The 19,009-nt window shown below is 43.7% G+C and overlaps 1 protein-coding gene across 5 annotated transcripts in view; it reads left to right on the top strand.

Annotated features, from left to right (window-relative positions):
• The window catches only part of Ilrun (inflammation and lipid regulator with UBA-like and NBR1-like domains), a 54,840-nt gene that overhangs the window by 28,529 nt on the left and 7,302 nt on the right, over positions 1-19,009 (top strand). For 2 of the 5 annotated variants that reach the window (XR_011372214.1, XM_070023942.1), the window contains exon 4: positions 3,337-3,440. Coding sequence is in view for 4 of the 5 variants with exons in the window: in XM_070023942.1 (XP_069880043.1) it covers positions 3,337-3,440 (104 nt within the window). In the remaining variant the exon portion in view is untranslated. Of the gene's footprint in view, positions 1-3,336; positions 3,666-12,489; positions 13,353-19,009 lie in introns of those variants that run through there. The other 3 variants (XM_070023941.1, XM_070023939.1, XM_070023940.1) reach the window with 3 other exon arrangements.

Genomic DNA, 19,009 nt, shown 5'->3' on the forward strand with positions numbered 1-19,009 from the left:
CTAACTTTTGCCCAGGATCAGACTGTGATCCTCCTGATCTGTACCTCTTGTGTAGTTAGCATTGGCCTAGAAGTTTCTAATTTGATATTTAAATTTTGATTTATTTTAAAAATTATGTTTCCTTTTTGGTGGCATATTTTTTTCTTTTCTTTTTTTTTGGGTCCGGTCATGGGGCCTGAACTCTGGGCCTGGGCGCTGTCCCTCAGCTCTTCAGCTCAAGGCTAGCACACTACCACTTGAGCCACAGCGCCACTTCCAGCTTTTTTCTTTTTGCTTATGTGGTGCTGAGGAATCGAACCCAGGCCCTCATGCATGCAAGGCAAGCGCTCTACCACTGAGCCATCTTCCCAGCCCTTAGTGGCATATTTTTAAAAAAGTGAATTTCCAAATCAAATGTTCTGAAGTTTTCCCCAATTCCCTATCCCTTATGTTTGGTTTTGTTTGGTGAGAATTGGATGTTAGCTAGGTAAGATTCATACCTCTGATCTCAGCTACTAGGAAGACTATACATAGGAAAAGTAGTCCAAGGATTGTAATTCAGACTGCCCCTAGCTGAAAAAAGCAAAAAAAAAAGGACTGGGTGTATGTCTTAAGTGGCAGAGCCCTTCCTACTTGAGCCTTTCCTACCTGAGCCCTTCCTACCCTGAGCTCAAACCCCAGTGACACAAAAAATTAAAATCATGGGGCTGGGAAGGTGGCTCAGTGGTAGAGCGCTTGCCTTGCATGCTCAAGGCCCTGGGTTCGATTCCTCAGCCCCACATAAGGAAAAAGTAAAAAGCCGGAAGTGGCGCTGTGGCTCAGGTGGTAGAGTGCTAGCCTTGAGCTGAAAAGCTGAGGGACAGCGCCCAGGCCCAGAGTTCAGGTCCCATGACCGGACCAAAAAAAAAAAAATCATAATGCATATATACACTGTTCAGGAGTAAACTGGTGGGGGGGGTCCAGTCATGGGGCTTGAACTCTGGGCCTGGGCACTATCCCTCAGCTCTTCAGCTGAAGGCTAGTGCTCTACCCCTGAGCCACAGCGCCACTTCCGGCTTTTTTCTTTATTGCTTATGTGGTGGTGAGGAATCGAACCCAGGGCCTCAGGCATGCAAGGCAAGTGCTCTACCACTGAGCCACCTTCCCAGCCCCAAACCTATTTTATTTATTTATTTTTATTTTTTATTTTTTTTGGTCCGGTCATGGGGCCTGAACTCTGGGCCTGGGTGCTGTCCCTCAGCTCTTCAGCTCAAGGCTTAGTGCTCTATCACTTGAGCCACAGTGCCACTTCCGGCTTTTTTCTTTTTGCTTATGTGGTGCTGAGGAATCGAACCCAGGGCCTCAGGCATGCAAGGCAAGCACTCTACCACTGAGCTACCTTCCCAGCCCAGAATTGACATTTATAAATCAGTATCCCAAATGACTTTCCTTTCTCATTTGCTGTCTGGAAAGAGAACGAATAGCCAAGGCACAGAGAGATGACTCAAATGAATTAAAGAAGTTTTAGTTCAAGCTAGTGGGTCACACCTATAATCCTATCTGCTCTGGAGGCTGAGATCTGAGGATCACAGCCCAGGCAAGAAAGTCCATGAGACTTTTTTTTTTTTTGGTCAGTCATGGGGCTTGAACTCTGGATCTGGGCATTGTCCCTGAGCTCTTTAGCTCAAGGCTAGCACTCTACCACTTGAGCCACAGTGCCATTTCCAGTTTTTTTCTTTTTTGCTTATGTGGTGCTGAGGAATCCAACCCAGGTCCTCATGCATGCAAGGCAAGCACTCTACCACTGAGCCACCTTCCCAGCCCAGTCCATGAGTTCTTATCTCCAGTTAACAATCAACAGTCCTGAAGTGGAGCTGTGGCTCAAGTGACAGAGTGCTTGCCTCAAGCTGAAGAGCTGAGGGACGGTGCCTAGACCCTGAGTCAAGCCCCAATGCCAGCAAGAGAAACAACAATAAAAAAAAAAAAAAGAAGCAGCAGCAGCTGCTTTAGTTCTCAAATGTCTTTTCTTTTTTTGTTTTTGTCTGTCGTGGGGACTAAACTCTGGGCCTAGGCACTGTCTTTCAGCTCTTCAGCTCAAGGCTTGCTAGCACTCTATCACTTGAGCCACAGTGCCACTTCCAGTTTTTTCTGCTATCGAACTCAAGGGCCTCATGCATGTAAGGCAAGCACTCTACCACTGAGCCACCTTCCCAGCCCCTCAAATGGCTTTTTCTAAGACCAGTTCTCATAAGCATTTAAGTTTACTAAGTATAATAATGAAGGATATGACCTGGGACTGAGTATTCTGGACTTGTTTTGTGCTTAGAAAAGCACTTTTTAAATGAGAAGATAAAAGTAGGAATAAATAATTATGTAAGACCTATGCATTTGGGAAAAATTATCATTAGAGTGATGGATAGAAAAATGTGGAATGACTCTGTTATCAGATTGTTCTTTAAAGCTTGTATCAGCCAGGCACCCGTAGCTCATGCCTGTAACCCTAGCTATTCAGGAGGCTGAGATCTGAGGATCACAATTCAAAGCCAGCCTGGGCAGGAAAGTCCATGAGACTCTTCAGTAAACTACCAGAAAACCAGAAGTGGTACTGTGGCTCAAGTGGTAGAGAGTTTATGTTTAATAACGAGTGTCTGTTGTGGTTGTACCTTGCTTTGTCCTACTAGTACCCCTAGTGGCTAATTTAGCTTCCTCTTAGGAATGAACCATTGCAATTCCAGAGGAATGAAGCATTGCAATTCCAGATGTAAACAGCAGGTGTCACTCCATCTGCACTTACTGAGCTCTGGCCCTTAGCTGCTTGGATTCAATCAGTTCTCTAGAACAGTTCCCATGCCACTATACTTCAGTATTTATGGCTATATGACATTGTGAAATCCCTTTCTTCAGATACAGAAGCCAGATAAAAAATGGAAAAGCCAGACACTCTGTTTGGTTTTTTTTTTTAACTGTTTTTTTTTTTTGGGGTCTTTTCTTTTTTGGTACTGGGGATCGAACCCAGAACATTGCACTTGTTAGGCAAGCACTTTGCCACTGAGATACATCCCAGCCCTTGGTTGAAGGATTTTTGCCTTTTCTGGGTTTTCTTAGTTAAGTACATGCAAAATAAAGCAAAAGGTCTGAGAACAGAAGTTTCTGTGTTTCTGTCATTGTCTTCTGGAGTAATATTTCCAAAATGGCTGTGTGTCAGAATCAAGTGATAAACCTTTAGTTTCTTGGATCTGCACCAGAGTTTGTACTTGGCATTTCCAAAAGTGCTGAGATGAATACACAGTACTTGCTCTTGGGCTTCATATGGAAGATGATTTCTGTCTCTTATTTGGATGATGACTGGCATTGATAGGAGTTTCGCTTTTGTTTCAGATGTCATCTGGGTGATTCTCAGTGTGGAGGTGGGTGGACTTTTAGGAGTAACACAGCAGCTGTCATCTTTTGAAACGGAGTTCAACACACAGCCACATCGCAAGGTAGAAGGAAACTTCAACCCGTTTGCCTCTCCCCAAAAGAACCGACAATCAGATGAAAACAACCTAAAAGACCCTGGGGGTTCCGGGTTCGACTCGATCAGCAAAAACACATGGGCTCCTGCTCCTGACCAAACCGAGCAAGATCAGAATAGACTCTCACAGAACTCTGTAAATCTGTCCCCCAGCAGTCACGCAAACAACTTATCAGTAGTGACTTACAGTAAGGTAGGTGCCCTCGGAGAAGAGGAGAAGGGGCAGGTGGTGGGCCTTGGGATTTGTGATACCCCTTCATGGCAAACCTAGAATACTAGATTGCCACTCCCCAGAGGCAGTTCTTTAAGATTTCTTAGCTCTTCTGCCAACAGCAGTGATACAGAAGCCTACCCCTTCTCCCCTCCCCCTACAGTATCCTGTGGATACTGCTTCATCCATATTTATAATTCACGTTTGTCTGTCTGCTCTGGTTTGGGTATTGGAAGACTGAGTTTACCTTCAGCATTAAAAAAACCCAAGAATGTCAAAAATACCACCAGCCATACTTCCACTGTTAAATATGTACAAAACTTAGAGTAACAACAATGCACAGCAGTATACATTTGGAATGTGTTCCTACTTTTTTTTTTGGTTGTTTTATTAGGATGGATTTTTGTCCCCTGGGTAAAAAGGCAAGCTCAATTTATTTTGTCCTAAATATTGTTATTGGGCTTTCAGTTTATTGTATTTGTATATCTTATTACTGAAGTCTTTTCAGTCTTTGTGACTCATTGATTCCTTACATCCCAGAAACTTAACCCAGAGTAGCTTATGGGGTATTTTGGCTTTTCATATGTAGGGAATAGGTGAAATAATTGTTTTGTTTGTTTGTTTGTTTTGGTCAGTTGTGGGGCTAAAACTCTAGGTCTGGGTGCTGTCCCCCAGCTCTTCAGCTCAAGGCTAGCACTGTACCACTTGAGCCACAGTGCCACTTCTGGCCTTTTCTGTTTTATGTGATGCTGAGGAATCAAACCCAGGGCTTCATGCATGGGAGGAAAGCACTCTACTGCTGAGTCACCTTCCCAGCCTTGAAAGAATTGTTTAACTGCAATTTTAAATATTGATTGTTGCAGACACTCTTCTAGTTGTTTGAGTTCTTGATCTGTTTTTCTCGATGCTAGCTGGCCAAGCATCTCCCACACCTTGCTAACTGATGATAGTTCCTGGTTTCTAGTTTTGATTGGTTGAGTGACAGCTCTGGTGCTGAGAGCTCAGGGCTGTAGGTGGTTGGTTGTCATGGCCTAGTAGTGTGAGCATCTTAGTACATTCTCCTTTGATAACTAATGATATGCATTTAAGCCTGCATTCCCACCTGTATAACCCTATAAAACTGTTAAGTCTGTCTTGGCTTCATTTTTTTTTTCTTTTTTGCCTGTCATGGGACTTAAACTCAGGGCCAGGGCACTGTCTCTGAGCTTCTTTGGCTCAAGGCTAGTGCTCTACCACTTGAGCCACAGCACCACTTTAGGCTTTTTTCTGTTTCTGTGGTACTGAGGAATCAAACCCTGGGACTTCATTAGTGCTAGGCAGGTACTCTACCACTGAGCATTCCCAGCCCCCACCTTCACTTAAAAGTAAAGTTCATTTGAGGGGCAAGTTCCTCTGTTACTATAAGAATGGCATTTTTCTGGCCAGCATTTTATGGTATGAGGCAAGAGGCGACTTAGTAGGAGAAACTTGGTGATGTGAATCTTTGTTCTTCACATGGTCTGATAAGAGGGACTTCATTTGGGAGTAGTAATAGAATGAGGAATTGATTTGCTGGTTGTTGGTCATTACAGAGGTGTCTGCAGTCCATTGGTTGTATAGGATATAGAGAAGTACATTGCCTGGAAAGCTATCATATCTTAATATTCTAATAAATTAATAGAAACTTAAAATTCTAAGCTGTTTTGTATTTTTGCTTATTTTGTTTGTCTGTTTGTTTATGGAGGAGTCTGAGACAAAGTCTTGCTATGTAGTCCAAGCTGACTTTGAGTTTACAATCTTCTGACCTTCTTTCCTAAGTGCTGAGATTATAAATGTACCTGCCTGAAGCTCTTTGTTATATTGTTGTTGTTGTTTTCCTTTTTTAAATTCCAGATCACTGCTTTGAGTCATAAATGACCCAACTTAAGCTTAAATATGTCTTGTTAGAATGGAAAGTTGAGGCATTTGAGGCTATTGGGAAGATAAAAGTTGGCAGAGGCAAAGTTAGATATTCTACTGCTTTCTGGACTGGAAGCTGCTTCACTCAACTGATGTGGCTGAGCCATGACGTTAGTCTTGGACAGGTGCTTATTTTTTACCATAATACTAGATTAATCCCCCAATTGAACCCTAAGGTCTGAATCTGGTAGTTGTTGATCTCTACTTTAAGGACTGATGCTATTTAAACTGCTCAGTGCTGGGCATCCATAAGGATAGGTAATAGCCTGATTTTTGCTGCCGGCTTTAGTTAAGGCCCTACTAGATTCTGCTTTTGGGAAGGATTGGACTATAGTGAGGCCATGAAGGTATTTCTTGAAGTTGATGGATTTATGCTATTTACTGAGTTTTTCTCACAGACTTTGTGGGATCATTTGATAGTAGCTTCCCATTAAAAATAATGTCTAAAAATAATTCAAACAATTTTTTAAAAATCTAAGAAAACCATTGACTTGAATGCATTAAAAATGTAGATTCCTAAAGAGAAATTGAGTTCTTCTTTCTTTTTTTTTTTGTCTGTGTGGGGCCTGAACTCTGGGCCTGGGTGCTGTCCCTCAGCTCTTCACCTCACGGCTAGGGCAAAAAAGAGAGAGAGAGAAAGAAAAAAAAATGTTCGGTTAGTCACAGTATGTCTCTGAAGGGTAGTGGGTAAAATAATTACAGATAGCTTTGAAGATAATTGTTATTATATTTAATGGATACAAGTGAATATTTATCAAGTATCTTTGCTAGGGGTGACATGTTTTAAAAGCAGAGAAAACCCCATTTATATTTGGTTTGATGGCATGTGTTGTATTCTTTTTTTTAAGTCAGGTATGCAGGAGGTTTTGAAGTACATATTTGACAGTGTGAGATCAAACACATATTTTTTGTTGTTGGTGGTGGTGGTCATGGGGCTTGAACTCTGGGCCTGGGCACTGTTCCTCAGCTCTTCAGCTCAAGGTGAGTGCTCTACCACTTGAGCTACAGCACCACTTCCAGTTTTCTGAGTGTTTATTGGAGATAAGAGTTTCACAGACTTTCCTGCCTGGGCTGGCTTTGAACAGAGATCCTCAGATCTCAGTCTCCTGAGTAGGATTACAGGTGTGAGCCACTGGTGCCAGGCACTGTGGTTATTTTTAACTGTTCAGAATGCCAAACGTGCTGCAGAGTAGTACATGTGTCATTTGTAGATAAAGAAACAAAAGCTCTGAGGGACTAAGTAACTTGGCAGTATCACACTGCCAACCATAGGCAGATGTGGAATTCTAATCTAGGGGCCACATGATTGGAAGGTATTTTATTATTTTTGCTAGTCCTGGGGCTTGAACTGAGGTCCTGGGCACTGTCCTGAGCTTCTTTTGCTAGCACGCTACCACTTGAGCCATAGTACCACTTCTAGCTTTTTCTGCTTATGTGGTACTGAGGAATCGAACCCAGGGCTTCATCCATGCTAGGCAAGCACTCTACCACTAAGCCACATTCTCAGCTCCTGCACTCCCATTTGCTGGGTATTTAAAATAGTGACCTCAGCTGGCCACTAGTGGCTCACACCTATAATCCTAGCTACTCAGGAGACTGATATTTGAGGATTGAGGATTGGGGTTTAAAGCCAGCCTGGGCAGGAAAAGCCCCATTTGACACTTATCTCCAATTAACACCTGAAAGCTGAAGAGGAGTTCTGGTTTAAAGTGGTAGAGTGCTAGCCTTTGGGGAGGTGGAGGGGAAGCTCAGGGATAGCACCAGACTGACTTCAAGCCCCTTGACCAACAAATGAAAACAAAACAGTGGCTTCATTTCTTGATTGACTAAAGCTATTTTTTTTTTTTTTTTTGCCAATCATGGGGCCTGAACTCTGGGCCTGGGCACTGTCCCTCAGCTCTTCAGCTCAAGGCTAGTGCTCTACCACTAGAGCCACAGTGCTACTTCCAGCTTTTTCTGCTTATGTGGTGCTAAGGAATTGAACCCAGGGCCTCATGCATGCGAGGCAAGCACTCTACCACTGAGCCACCTTCCCAGCCCTAAAGCTATTTTTTAATACTCAGGGTACACAAACAAATGTGTTATTTATAGTAAATAACATCTTTTTGTTGTTGTTGTTGTTGGTCATGGGGCTTGAACTCTGGGCCTGGGCGCTGTCCCTCAGCTCTTCAGCTCAAGGCCAGCGCTCTACCACTTGAGCTACAGTGCCACTTCCAGTTTTCTGGTGGTTTATTGGAGATAGGAGTCTCACAGTCTCTCCTGCCCGGGCTGGCTTTGAACCGAGATCCTCAGATCTCAGCCTCCTGAGTAGCTAGGATTACAGGCGTGAGCCACCAGCGCCCGGCTATAACATCTTTTTATTTATGAATATGTCAAAAGGAGGAACAAGTTCTGGGGCTCTGGAGTTGGGAAGTGTTTTCAGTTCAGATGATGATGCTGATGCTGATGATGCTGATGATGCCAATGCCGCCAATGCCACCAGTCCTGGGGCTTGAACTCAGGGCCGGGTACTGTCCCTGAGTTTCTTTTGCTCAAGGCTAGCACTCTACCACTTTGAGCCACAGTGCTTCTTCTGGCTGTTTTCTGTTTATGTGGTACTGAGAAATTGAACCCAGGACTTTGTGCATGCTAGGCAAGCACTCAACCACTAAGCCCTTCAGTTCACCTTACGTGCCATCATTTTTAATGTGTTGGAGGGGTGGTACCTGATGCATTGGTATCAGGGTTCACTGAGTTGGCATTAGTTTTAATTTACTCTAAAGAAACTCCTTGCCTGCCATCAAGACTGGAAAAGAACACCTTGTTCTTGGAAGCAAGGACCACAGTTTTAGTAGGCAAATGGCTTCCTGCTGCCTCCATAATTAGTTTAATGTGCTAAGGTTGGTAGGGTGAAATGAAAAGATTGTTTGACATACCTGCTTCCTAAGGACTGACTAGTGCTTTGTAAACTGAATGGTATATCTGTTAATGTCAGAAACTGGTTACCCTGAGCTTTTTTGCTCCAGGCTAGCATGTTACCATTGAGCCACAACTGCATTTCTTGCATTTTGGTGGTTGATTGTAGATACACAACTTCCTACCCAGTCTGGCTTTAAACCATGATCCTAGATTTCAGCCTCTTGCGTAGCTAGGGATACAACAGTGAGTCACTAGGAGCCCCAACCAAAGGTGCTTTTGAATGATCATAAGTGCTCTGTACTCTGACCCTGAGGATAAGCTGTGGGTGGGAAAATGTCCCAGCTACATCCCACAATCAAGAGAGTCTGGTTCCTCCCTGTGAAAGCTGGCAGAGGAAGCCAGCAAAATAATTATATGATGACCTCCAAAGACTCATAAATCTGGGTCTTTGCTTTTGTTAGAAACTGTCACATCAATTGTTCTAGGTAAACTGTGAGATCAGCATTGGTAAAGGTTAAAAGCTGTTTAATTATCTTGTTGACTGTGGTGGCTACAGTGCCTCTGGGCTCTAGCAGATAGAGCAGTATACAGGGGAACTCTGTTGACTCAAGACTCTTCTTAGCCTTGACTCATCTCTGGGGCCAGTAGCATCTATTTGGACAGAAGAACAATGGAAAATAATTTACAGAGCTGCTGCAAGGAGGAGAGGAAATCCTATTAAAACTATAAAAGTGTGGCTGGCAAGCAAAAAAAAAAAAAAAAGGCAGGCTATTCTTCAGCACAGCCATATGCCTGTTATCCTTTATAAAGGAGAAGAGGTTTATTCAGGGGAGAGTGGAGGAGCTGAAACTGATCCTAAATTTATTTATTTAGTCCTGGGACTTGAACTCTGGGTCTGGGCTTTGCCCGTGAGCTCTTCAGCTCAAGGCTAGTGCTCTACCCCTTGAGCCACAGCGTCACTTCCAGTTTCTTGGTGGTTTATTGGAGATGAGTCTCACGGACTTTCCTTCCTGGGCTGGCTTTGAACCAAGATCCTCAGCTCTCAGCCCCCTGAATAACTAGGGTTATAGGAGTGAGCCACCAGCACCCAGCTTATTTTGTTATTGGACTGTGATTATTTTGTTTGTTCTTACTTGAAAAAGAAAAGGTTGAAGGAAGTGGAGCTGTTGCTGAAGTGGTAAAACACCAGCATAGAGTGAAAAAGCTAATCAATATCTCAGGGCCCTGAGTTCAATCTCGAGTACTGTCAAACAGCCCCCCCCCAAAAAAAAAAAGTTAAGGGCTAGTATTTGTTACATACTTCTACTTCATAGTGAATTGTATCTGAGCCACTGATACTGCCTCTACCAAGGCTGGTTCAGAAGGAAAAGGAAAAACAAGTTATTATCTTTGTGGGAAGTTGAGCCCACTCTTCCAGCTTCTCAGCATGGTCTACCGCTGCCTAGCGCCATCTGCCCTGCTTGCCCACATTCTTTCTCATTCTCCCCTCCACCCCCAACAGGAATCTGCTTTTATCCCATTTTCTTTTGGCTATCTTTTTTTTTTGTTGGTCGTGGGGCTTTTGGACCTGGGCCCTTGCCCCTGAGCTCTTCAGCTCAAGGCAAGTACTCTACCACTGGAGCCACAGAGCGACTTCCCCTTTTCTGAAGGTTAATTGGAGATAAGAGTCTCACAGACTTCCCTGTCCAGGATGGCTTTGAACTGTGATCCTCAGATCTCAGCCTCTCGAGTAGGATTTTAGGTGTGAGCCACAGGTGCCCGGCTTGGCTATCTTCTTGATTTAAAGCCTGGAGGAATTTATTTTGACTCCATTGGGATGGAGAGTTGGCTGCTTAGTAAGGGAATACTGGAGGAGGTTTGGAAAGGGCAAGAGTTTGTTGTTGTTGTTTGTTTTGTGTGTGTGTGTGTATTGTTTTGTTTTTTCTTTTTTTCTTTTCTTTTTCTTTTTTTTTTTTGGTCAGTTGGGGGCCTGAACTCTGGGCCTGGGCACCGTCCCTCAGCTCTTCAGCTCATGGCTAGCGCCCTACCACTTGAGCCACAGCGCCACTTCCAGCTTTTTTATGGTGGTGCTGAGGAATCGAACCCAGGACCTCATGCATGCAAAGCAAGCACTCTACCACTGAGCCACCTTCCCAGCCCCTTGTTTGTTTTTTCTTTTTGGCCAGTCCTGGGGCTTGAACTCAGGGCCTAAGCACTGTCTCTGAGCTTCTTTCAATCAAGGATAGCACTCTACCACTTGAGCCATAGTGTCACTTCCCACTTTTTCTGTTTATGTGGTACTGAGGAATTAAACCAAGGGCTTCATGCATGCTAAGCAAGCCTGTACCACTAAGCCACATTCCCAGGGGGCAAGAGTTTTTTGAGGGAAAGGTAGGGAAAGGGTCTCAGTATGGAGCCGAGGGTAGCCTTAAACTTCCCCTTACATCAGCCGCATTAGTGCCGTGATTACAGGTGGCCATTGCCACTGCTTGCCTGCCTTCTCTTCCCTTTTCATTAAATCAGTCATTAAGACATTAAGGCTGACTTACTATTGTCAAAAGATCACTCTAGCTCTTCTATGTGGCAAATGCAAGGCAAGGATAGAATGCAACCATTCAGGTAGTTTGCCTGGGTTAGGCTAAAGTGGTAGCAGCAAAAATAGGAGAAATGGTCCATGTCTGGATCTCTTGCAGCTAGAGCCAGCAAGATTTGCTAATAGGTTGGTCAGGATATAAGAGAGAGCAAAGGATGACACCAAGATTAGCCTGAGTAATTGGGAAGACAGAGTTGCCATCAATGGAGAGGAAAAGCTCTGGTAGATTTAGGGGAAAGACCAAGAGTTCTCTTTTGGGTACATTGAACATTTCTATAAACATCCAAATGTGAGCAATTTCATATTTAATTTGGATATAGAGTTTAGAAAGTAGTATAATTTTTGTTTTTGTTTTTGTTTTTGGTCCAGTTGTGGGGCCTGAACTCAGGGCCTGGCCGCTGTCCCTCAGCTCTTCAGCTCAAGGCTAGCGCTCTACCACTTGCGCCACAGCGCCACTTCGGCTTTTTTCTTTTTGCTTATGTGGTGCTGAGGAATCGAACCCAGGACCTCATGCATGCAAGGAAAGCTTTCTATCACTGAGCCACCTTCCCAGCCCAGAAAGTAGTATAAGTGAAGGGTGTAAATCTGGGTTTGTGTCACATGGACAATGTAATCCCCTAAACAGTGAATATAGATCAGGATTTCTCAGCTGGCTGGCCGCAACTGTTGACATTTTGGGCCAGATTTGGGTGTGGAGAGCAGAGCAAGTGTGTATGTATCTTATGCTCTGCATGATGTTTAGTTCTATTTCTAGTCTTTATCCACTGGACAACAGTAGTACCATGTATAACAACCCAAATGAATCCTTCCCCCAAAGGAAGAAACAAATCCCCTTAGTGGTGTCAAGAAAAGGTCTAAGAACCAAGCTCATTGCTGTCTGTCTGATGTGTACACTACTTTGTACTGTTCAAAGCATTCTTCTGTGTGGTTCTTTTTCTTTGTGATGCTGGGAATTGGACCTGCAGCTGTGAACATGCTAAGCACACATTCTGCTGAGTTACCCCTAGCATACTACATTATCCTTTTTTTTTTTGAAACCAGGTCTCAGCTGTGTTGCCTATGCTAGCTTTAAACTCTTGGGCTCAAGCCCTCATCCTTCCTCAGCCTCCTGAGTAGCAGATACTTGTTGTATATGCACCGCCACATCTAACTTTATTCATATTTTTGATTCCTAATACTTCAGTGACTTTTGTAGTTCCACAAAGCAATAGGGAAGTTATACTCACATTCCCACAGCAAATTAAGGGTCGGTTGCAGGGTAGAACCCAGTTTGAGTCCAATATTCTAGATCATACATGATGAAGTTTGTTAGCAGCTAAAATAAAGTTGGTTGGCTGTTCTCTGTAGTTTAGATTTATATGTGTATGAGGTAGAAGAGGTCTCCTTGTTCATCTGCAGAAGCTAAAGAAGAATTTGTGGTCAAGAAGGAAGCTATACAGAGCAACCAAAGGACCCGCCCCAGTGCTCTGGCCGTTCAGCACATTCTGTACCAGGAAAGGCTCTCCAGGACTCTCTGAGTTTGATGATACTGTGAAGACTCTATCTTTTGAAAACCCAGAAGAGCCAATAAAGTCCTCCCAGCTTTGCTGGTGTTTGCATTGGCATGGATCATGTGTGCCATGATCCTTTTTATCTTAAAAATAAATTAGGCAAACACTGTTGGACTTAGAAAATGTCTTTTCTTGTTTGTTACATTACTATCTAAGAATAAAACGTATATCCAGGAACTCTCCTTTTTGTACCTCAACAGCCTCAAAACTGGCCAGCTCTATTTTATTTGCTTTGGGACAGTAAGCTTTGTTTTAGACTGTTCCAATGCTGGGCTACTAGTATTGTAGCAAGAAAGGAATTAGCATTCCCAAGATTGCCAATATGTTTTATTTGGTTGCAAGAACTCACTCCTGTGAGTTTTAATTTCTGATGAAAAATTTCAAAGTAGGACTGCTGGAATTACAGGCTCAAACAGAGAAGACTAACTCAAAAAGTATGAGAATTTGTGACTATAGATACTTAGTTTTCAAATTGCTTGTGCTTGTGCCAGGTATAGAGTACATGTCTACAACCTCAGCACTTGGGGGAGGCTCAGACAGAATAATCAAGAGTTAAAGACTACCTAGACTTTATAGGGAGACCCTGTCTCCAAAAAAAAAATCTCTATTCTAACAAAACTGGTATGAATATGAAAAAGCTGTTGTACTTCAGGGGAAAGAAAGATGAGGGCTTCCTTAGAGTTCAGCTTCAAGGGAAGGGTCTTGAGCTTTGTGCTGTGATACCATGGCCTAAGGGTCAGTGGGAATCAACTGCTTTATACAGATGTAGCTTTCATTTAGTCAAGAAATGATGACTCCTGGGCTGGGAAGGTGGCTCAGTGGTAGAGCACTTGCCTTGCATGCAGGAGGCCCTGGGTTCGATTCCTCAGCACCACATAAGTAAAAAGAAAAAAGCCGAAGTGGCGCTGTGGCTCAAGTGGTAGAGCGCTAGCCCTGAGCTGAAGAGCTGAGGGACAGCGCCCAGGCCCAGAGTTCAGGCCCCATGACCGGACCCTAAAAAACAAACAAGAAATGATGACTCCTGGAGTATTCCGTCTGTGCTAAGCTCTTGTGTCCAAAATATGTACCACATTACATAGACATGACTAGCTCTTCAGGAATGAAGAGCACCAGTAGGAATGTGTTGAGTTTCCATTGAGAGAGAGAGAGAGAGAGAGAGAAAGAGAGTGTGTGTGTGTGTGTGTGTGTGTGTGTATGTACACACATACCCATCATGGGGCTTGAACTCCAGGCTTAAGTACTGTCCCTGAGCTTTTTGCTCAAGGCTTAGCTCTTTACCATTTGAGCCACAGCTCTACTTCCAGTTTTTTCTGTCCAAGCTAGCTTTGAACCATGATCCTCAGATCTCAGCCTCCTGAGTAGCTAGGATTATAAGCATGAACCACTGGTACCTGGTTAAGAAGATGTTATCTTGATGGGTGATGGGTTTGAACTGAATTGGAAGGAAGATAAACCACATGTAAGAAGGTACACAGGCAGCCACAGCCCAGTTGTTTCTAGGACACTGGTTAGCCATTTGATTTTGATGGATGAGGTAGGCTAAAAATATGTGGGGTGGTGGGGCATCAATGACTCACATCTGTTGTAATCATGGCTACCCAAGAGGTTGAGATCTGCAGTAAAAAGCCAGCTCAGGCAAAAAAGTCCACAAGACTTGTCTCCAGTTAATCACCATAAACCCAGAAGTGGTAGTGTTGAACAAAAGAGCTCAGGGACAGCATCCAGGCCCTGAGTTTGAGCCCCAGGACTCAATACACGGTAGATACATACAAAGGTGGGGTGGATTACCAAGGAATTTCCAAGGACCTTTAAGAGCCAAGCAAAAGAAAGTGCCTCCCTGTTTACTGTGAAATGAAATGGAGTGCCAACAGTGCTTTTATGTAGAAGAGAGGCAAAACAAAACCAAAGATGACGGATCAAGACCTCAGAGGAATCATCAACAATTGTGAGGGAGTGGCAGTAAGACAAGCAAGAGGCTATAGGAACATCTTCACTCACATCAGGGAGAAGTATAAGTGGAAGTGTGTGGGAGATAAGAGGAAGGATGGAGGGACAAGTAATATAGGTAGGGTTGGCCAGGTAGGTGGAGAGAGAATGAATAGATGAGAAGTTGTCTAGCAGAACTGTAGAAATTAGCTAAAAGCATCCAGGCGCAGGTAGCTGTGGGTTTGATTCCTCAGGACTACATAAACAGAAGAAGCCAGAAGTGGCACTGTGGCTCAAGTGACAGAGTGTTAGCCTTGAGCAAAAGAAGCTCAGGGCCAGGCGCTGGTGGCTCACGCCTGTAATCCTAGCTACTCTCAAGGCTGAAATCTGAGGATCATGGCTCAAAGCCAGCCCGGGCAGAAACATCCAACATCCATGAGACTCTTATCTCCAATAAACCACTAGAAAACTGGAAGTGGCGCTGTGGCTCGAGCAGTAGAGCTGTGAGCTGAAGAGCACAGGGACCGCACCAGACCAACAAAAAAGAAAAAGCAGCAGCAGCTCAGGGACAGTGCTCAGCCCCTGAGTTCAAGCCCCAGGACTGGCCAGAAAAAAAGAAAATCTAGCTAAACACAAGCTAGTTCTTTATTTTTCAAGTATGTTACAAAACAGTTGATGTTTTCTGGTATTGGGTTTTTGTTTGTTTTTTGTTTGTTTGTTTTTTTGTATAGACTCAAATATCCCAAATCCAAAGTGCTCCAAAATCTGAAACCTTTTCAATGATGGCACAAGTGGAAAATACCGTGAAAGTTTGCATTATATATAAAATGATTACCATACTACCTTCAAGCTAGGTGAATTTCCTGTTTAGTTAGGCCCTCATCTCCAATATACCTTATTATGTGTAAATACATCCAAGTCTAAAAAACCCCAAATTGCTTCTGGTCCCAAACATGTCAGATAAGCAGTATTTATTATTATAATTTCTGTTGTTGTTGTTGGCCATGGATATTTTTTTTGGGGGGAGGGGTCGGTCATGGGGCCTGAACTCTGGGCCTGGGTGCTGTCCCTCAGCTCTTCAGCTCAAGGCTAGCATACTACCACTTGAGCCACAGCACCACTTCCAGCCTTTTCTGCTTATGTGGTGCTGAGGAATTGAACCCAGGGCCTCATGCATGTAAGGCAAGCACTCTACCACTGAGCCACCTTCCCAGCCCCAGGTCATGGGTCTTTGAACTCTGGGCCTGGACATTGTCCCTCAGCTCTTCACCTCAAGGCAAGCTCTTTACCACTTGAGCCACAGCACCACCTCCTGTTTTCTTGTGGTTAATTGGAGATAAGAGTCTCAGGGACTTTCCTGCCTGGGCTGGCTTTGAACCATGATCCTCAGATCTCAGCCTTCTGAGTAGCTAGGATTACAGGTGTGAGCTGCCATCGCCCAGCTAGATAAGTGGTATTTAATGTGTGCTCTTTTTAGGAAAGATTTTTAAGTTTTTATTTTTTAAGTTTTAAGAAGAACTATATAGAAGGCACTGCATATGACCCTCACATAAGTCCATAATGACCAAATCATCAGCTAGAGTGACTTTTGCTTTTCCAATTATAAACTTGTAATTAGAAACTGTAAACTCTTTTTTCTTTTTCTTTTTTTTTTTTTTTGTGGGGGGGGGGTCCAGTCATGGGGCCTGAACTCTGGGCCTGGGCGCTGTCCCTCAGCTCTTCAGCTCAAGGCTATAGCGCTCTACCACTTGAGCCACAGCGCCACTTCGGGCTTTTTTCTTTTTGCTCATGTGGTGCTGAGGAATTGAACCGAGGGCCTCAGGCATGCAAGGCAAGTGCTCTACCACTGAGCCACCTTCACAGCCCCTAAACTGTAAACTCTTGCAACTATAAACTATCATGAAAAGCAAATTGTTATTTTTAGGTTTGCTTTGAAAACAAGATAAATACTGGATTCTAAATTGTTCTTGCAGTCAACACTAGTGACTCATAATCCTAGTTACTCAGGAGGCTGAAATCTGAGGATTGCAATTTAAAGCCAGTCTAAGTGGGAAAAATCCCTGAGACTCTTCAGTTAACCACAAAAAAAAAAAAGAAAGAAAGAAAAAAGAAATGAAATGGAACTGTGACTCAAGTGGTAGAGCACTAGCCTTAATCAAAAGAGATCAGGGACAGTGCCCAAGCCCTGAGTTCAAGACCCAGTACTAGCATAAAAAACTAAATTGTTCTTTCAGAAGATGGTGATAAGTGGAGCTAAGCTTAGGTTTATGAATTTTCCCTTTGAAATATATTTTTACGGCTGGGAATGTGGTATAGTGGTAGAGTGCTTGCCTCACATGAAGCCCTGGGTTCAGTTCTTTAGTACCACATAAACAGAAAAAGCCAACAGTCGCACTGTGGCTCAAATAGTAGAGTGCTAGACTCAAGCTAAAAAATGCTCAGGGACAGTGCCAGGTCAAGAGTTCAAGCCCCAGGACGTACGTGTGTGCCCAGGCCAAGAGTTCAAGCCCCAGGACGTACGTGTGTGTGTGTGGGGGGTAAACCAAGAGTTCAAGCCCCAGGACGTACGTGTGTGTGTGTGTTCAAGTCCCAGGACGTACGTACGTGTGGGTGTGTGTATGTGCGTGTGCGTGCGTGTGCGCCAGGTTCAGGGATGGGAAGGGGAAACTAAGGGGAAATAAAGGAAAGAGCAACATTATCCAAAAAAAAGAAATATACTCACCGGGCACTGGTGGATCACGCCTGTAATCCTAGCTCTTCTGGAGGCTGAGATCTGAGGATCATGATTCAAAGCCAGCCCAGGCAGGAAAGTCCCTGAGACTTTATCTCCAATTAATCACCAGAAGTGGCACTGTGGCTCAAATTGTAGGGAGCAGGCCTTGAATTGAAGAGCTGAGGGATAGCACCCAGGTCCAGAATTCAAGCCCCACAACCAACAGAAAAAATAATAAATAATAAAATGGTAGCCCTCTCTGTGTAACACATTGAAGTAACAATAAAATTATTTTTTAAAAATAGCCAAGTTATGGATTGCACTAATTTTATTGTATTATGGAAATACAGCTGAGGACCTGACCCAACTACTACTAGTACTCACTTGTTGGCTTTTGACACACTGATGAGTTGTGAGGCAGCTTTATTTTGGCTGTCAAGCCAGGGGCTTCAGGGCTGAGGATTTGTCTGCTCTCTAGTCTATCTGAACTTAAAAGCCCTGGTACTCGGCACAGCAAGCTGTGACAGCTGGCCAGTGCAAAGCTTAGGGAAGGCTGAAGCTAAACAGGTAAGACCTCAGCTTCTATGGACCTAAATGCTTTCTAGTTTTCTAGTAGGTATGGGGCTGCTCCAACCAGTATAATTTTCAAAAATCCATTTCTGGGTAAGTTTAGTAGAGCCTGGGGAACTGTCTTATTAGACCTGGAATCAGAAGAAAAATCAGATTTGAGTATCAATACCATTTTTTTTAGCATGTCTAACTAATCTTAGGATTAACTTAGCATGGTTAACTCAGGTCCCTGTGTGTGGAATTTGATTACTAATAGAGGAGCATGGCATTCTGCGTAAAATTCACAGGGCTTTGTCATACCAGTGGCCTTAATTTTTGCTCAGATCAAAGTTGAAACCAGTGTTCTTTGGTACCATCTGATGATGCACCTATGGCTTGTCTGTTTTCCTTCTTCGTAGTAGCACAACATGTGTTATTCATACCAAGTTATTTGATACTTGGATCTGCTTTTCCCACATACAAAATTTGAATTATTGACTGAGAATGTGGCTTAGTGGTAGAGTGCTTGCCTAGCTAGCATGCATGAAGCCCTGGGTTCAATTCCTCAGTACCACATAAACAGAAAAGACCAGAAGTAGCTGTAGCTACTGTGGTAGAGGCTGAGATCTGAGGATCGCTATTCAAAGCCAGCCTGGGCAGAAAAGTTCCATGAGACTCTTATCTCCAATTAACCACCAAAAAGTCAGAAGTGACACTGTAGCTAAAAGTGATAGAGCACTAGTCTTGAGAAAAAGAACTCAAGGACAGCACCCAGGCCCTGAGTTAAAGCCCCTGACTGACCAAAAACAAAACAAAAATTGAATTGTGCCAGTGTAGTGGCCCATACTTGTAATCCTGGCTGTTCAGGAGGCTGAGATCTGAGGATCTTGGTTCAAAGTCAGCCTAGGCAGGAATAGTTCAAGATACCTTTATTTCCATTTAATCATAAAAAGCCAGAAGTGGTAGAACCACTAGCCTTGAGCAAAAGAACTCAGGAACAGCACCGAGGCCCCAGGTTCAAACTCCGTACCGGCATTTAAAAAAATAAAAAAAAGGCTGGGATTGTAGCTTGCCTAGCATGCATGAAGCTCTGGGTTCAATTTCTCAGTACCACATAAACAGAAAAAGCCACAAGCGGTGCTAAGTTGGTAGAATGCTAAAGCTCAGGGACAGTGCTCAG

This window comes from Dipodomys merriami, unplaced genomic scaffold, assembly GCF_024711535.1.
Source record: "Dipodomys merriami isolate MVZ:Mamm:240054 unplaced genomic scaffold, mDipMer1.0.p SCAF_16, whole genome shotgun sequence".
NCBI classification, from domain to species: domain Eukaryota; kingdom Metazoa; phylum Chordata; class Mammalia; order Rodentia; family Heteromyidae; genus Dipodomys; species Dipodomys merriami.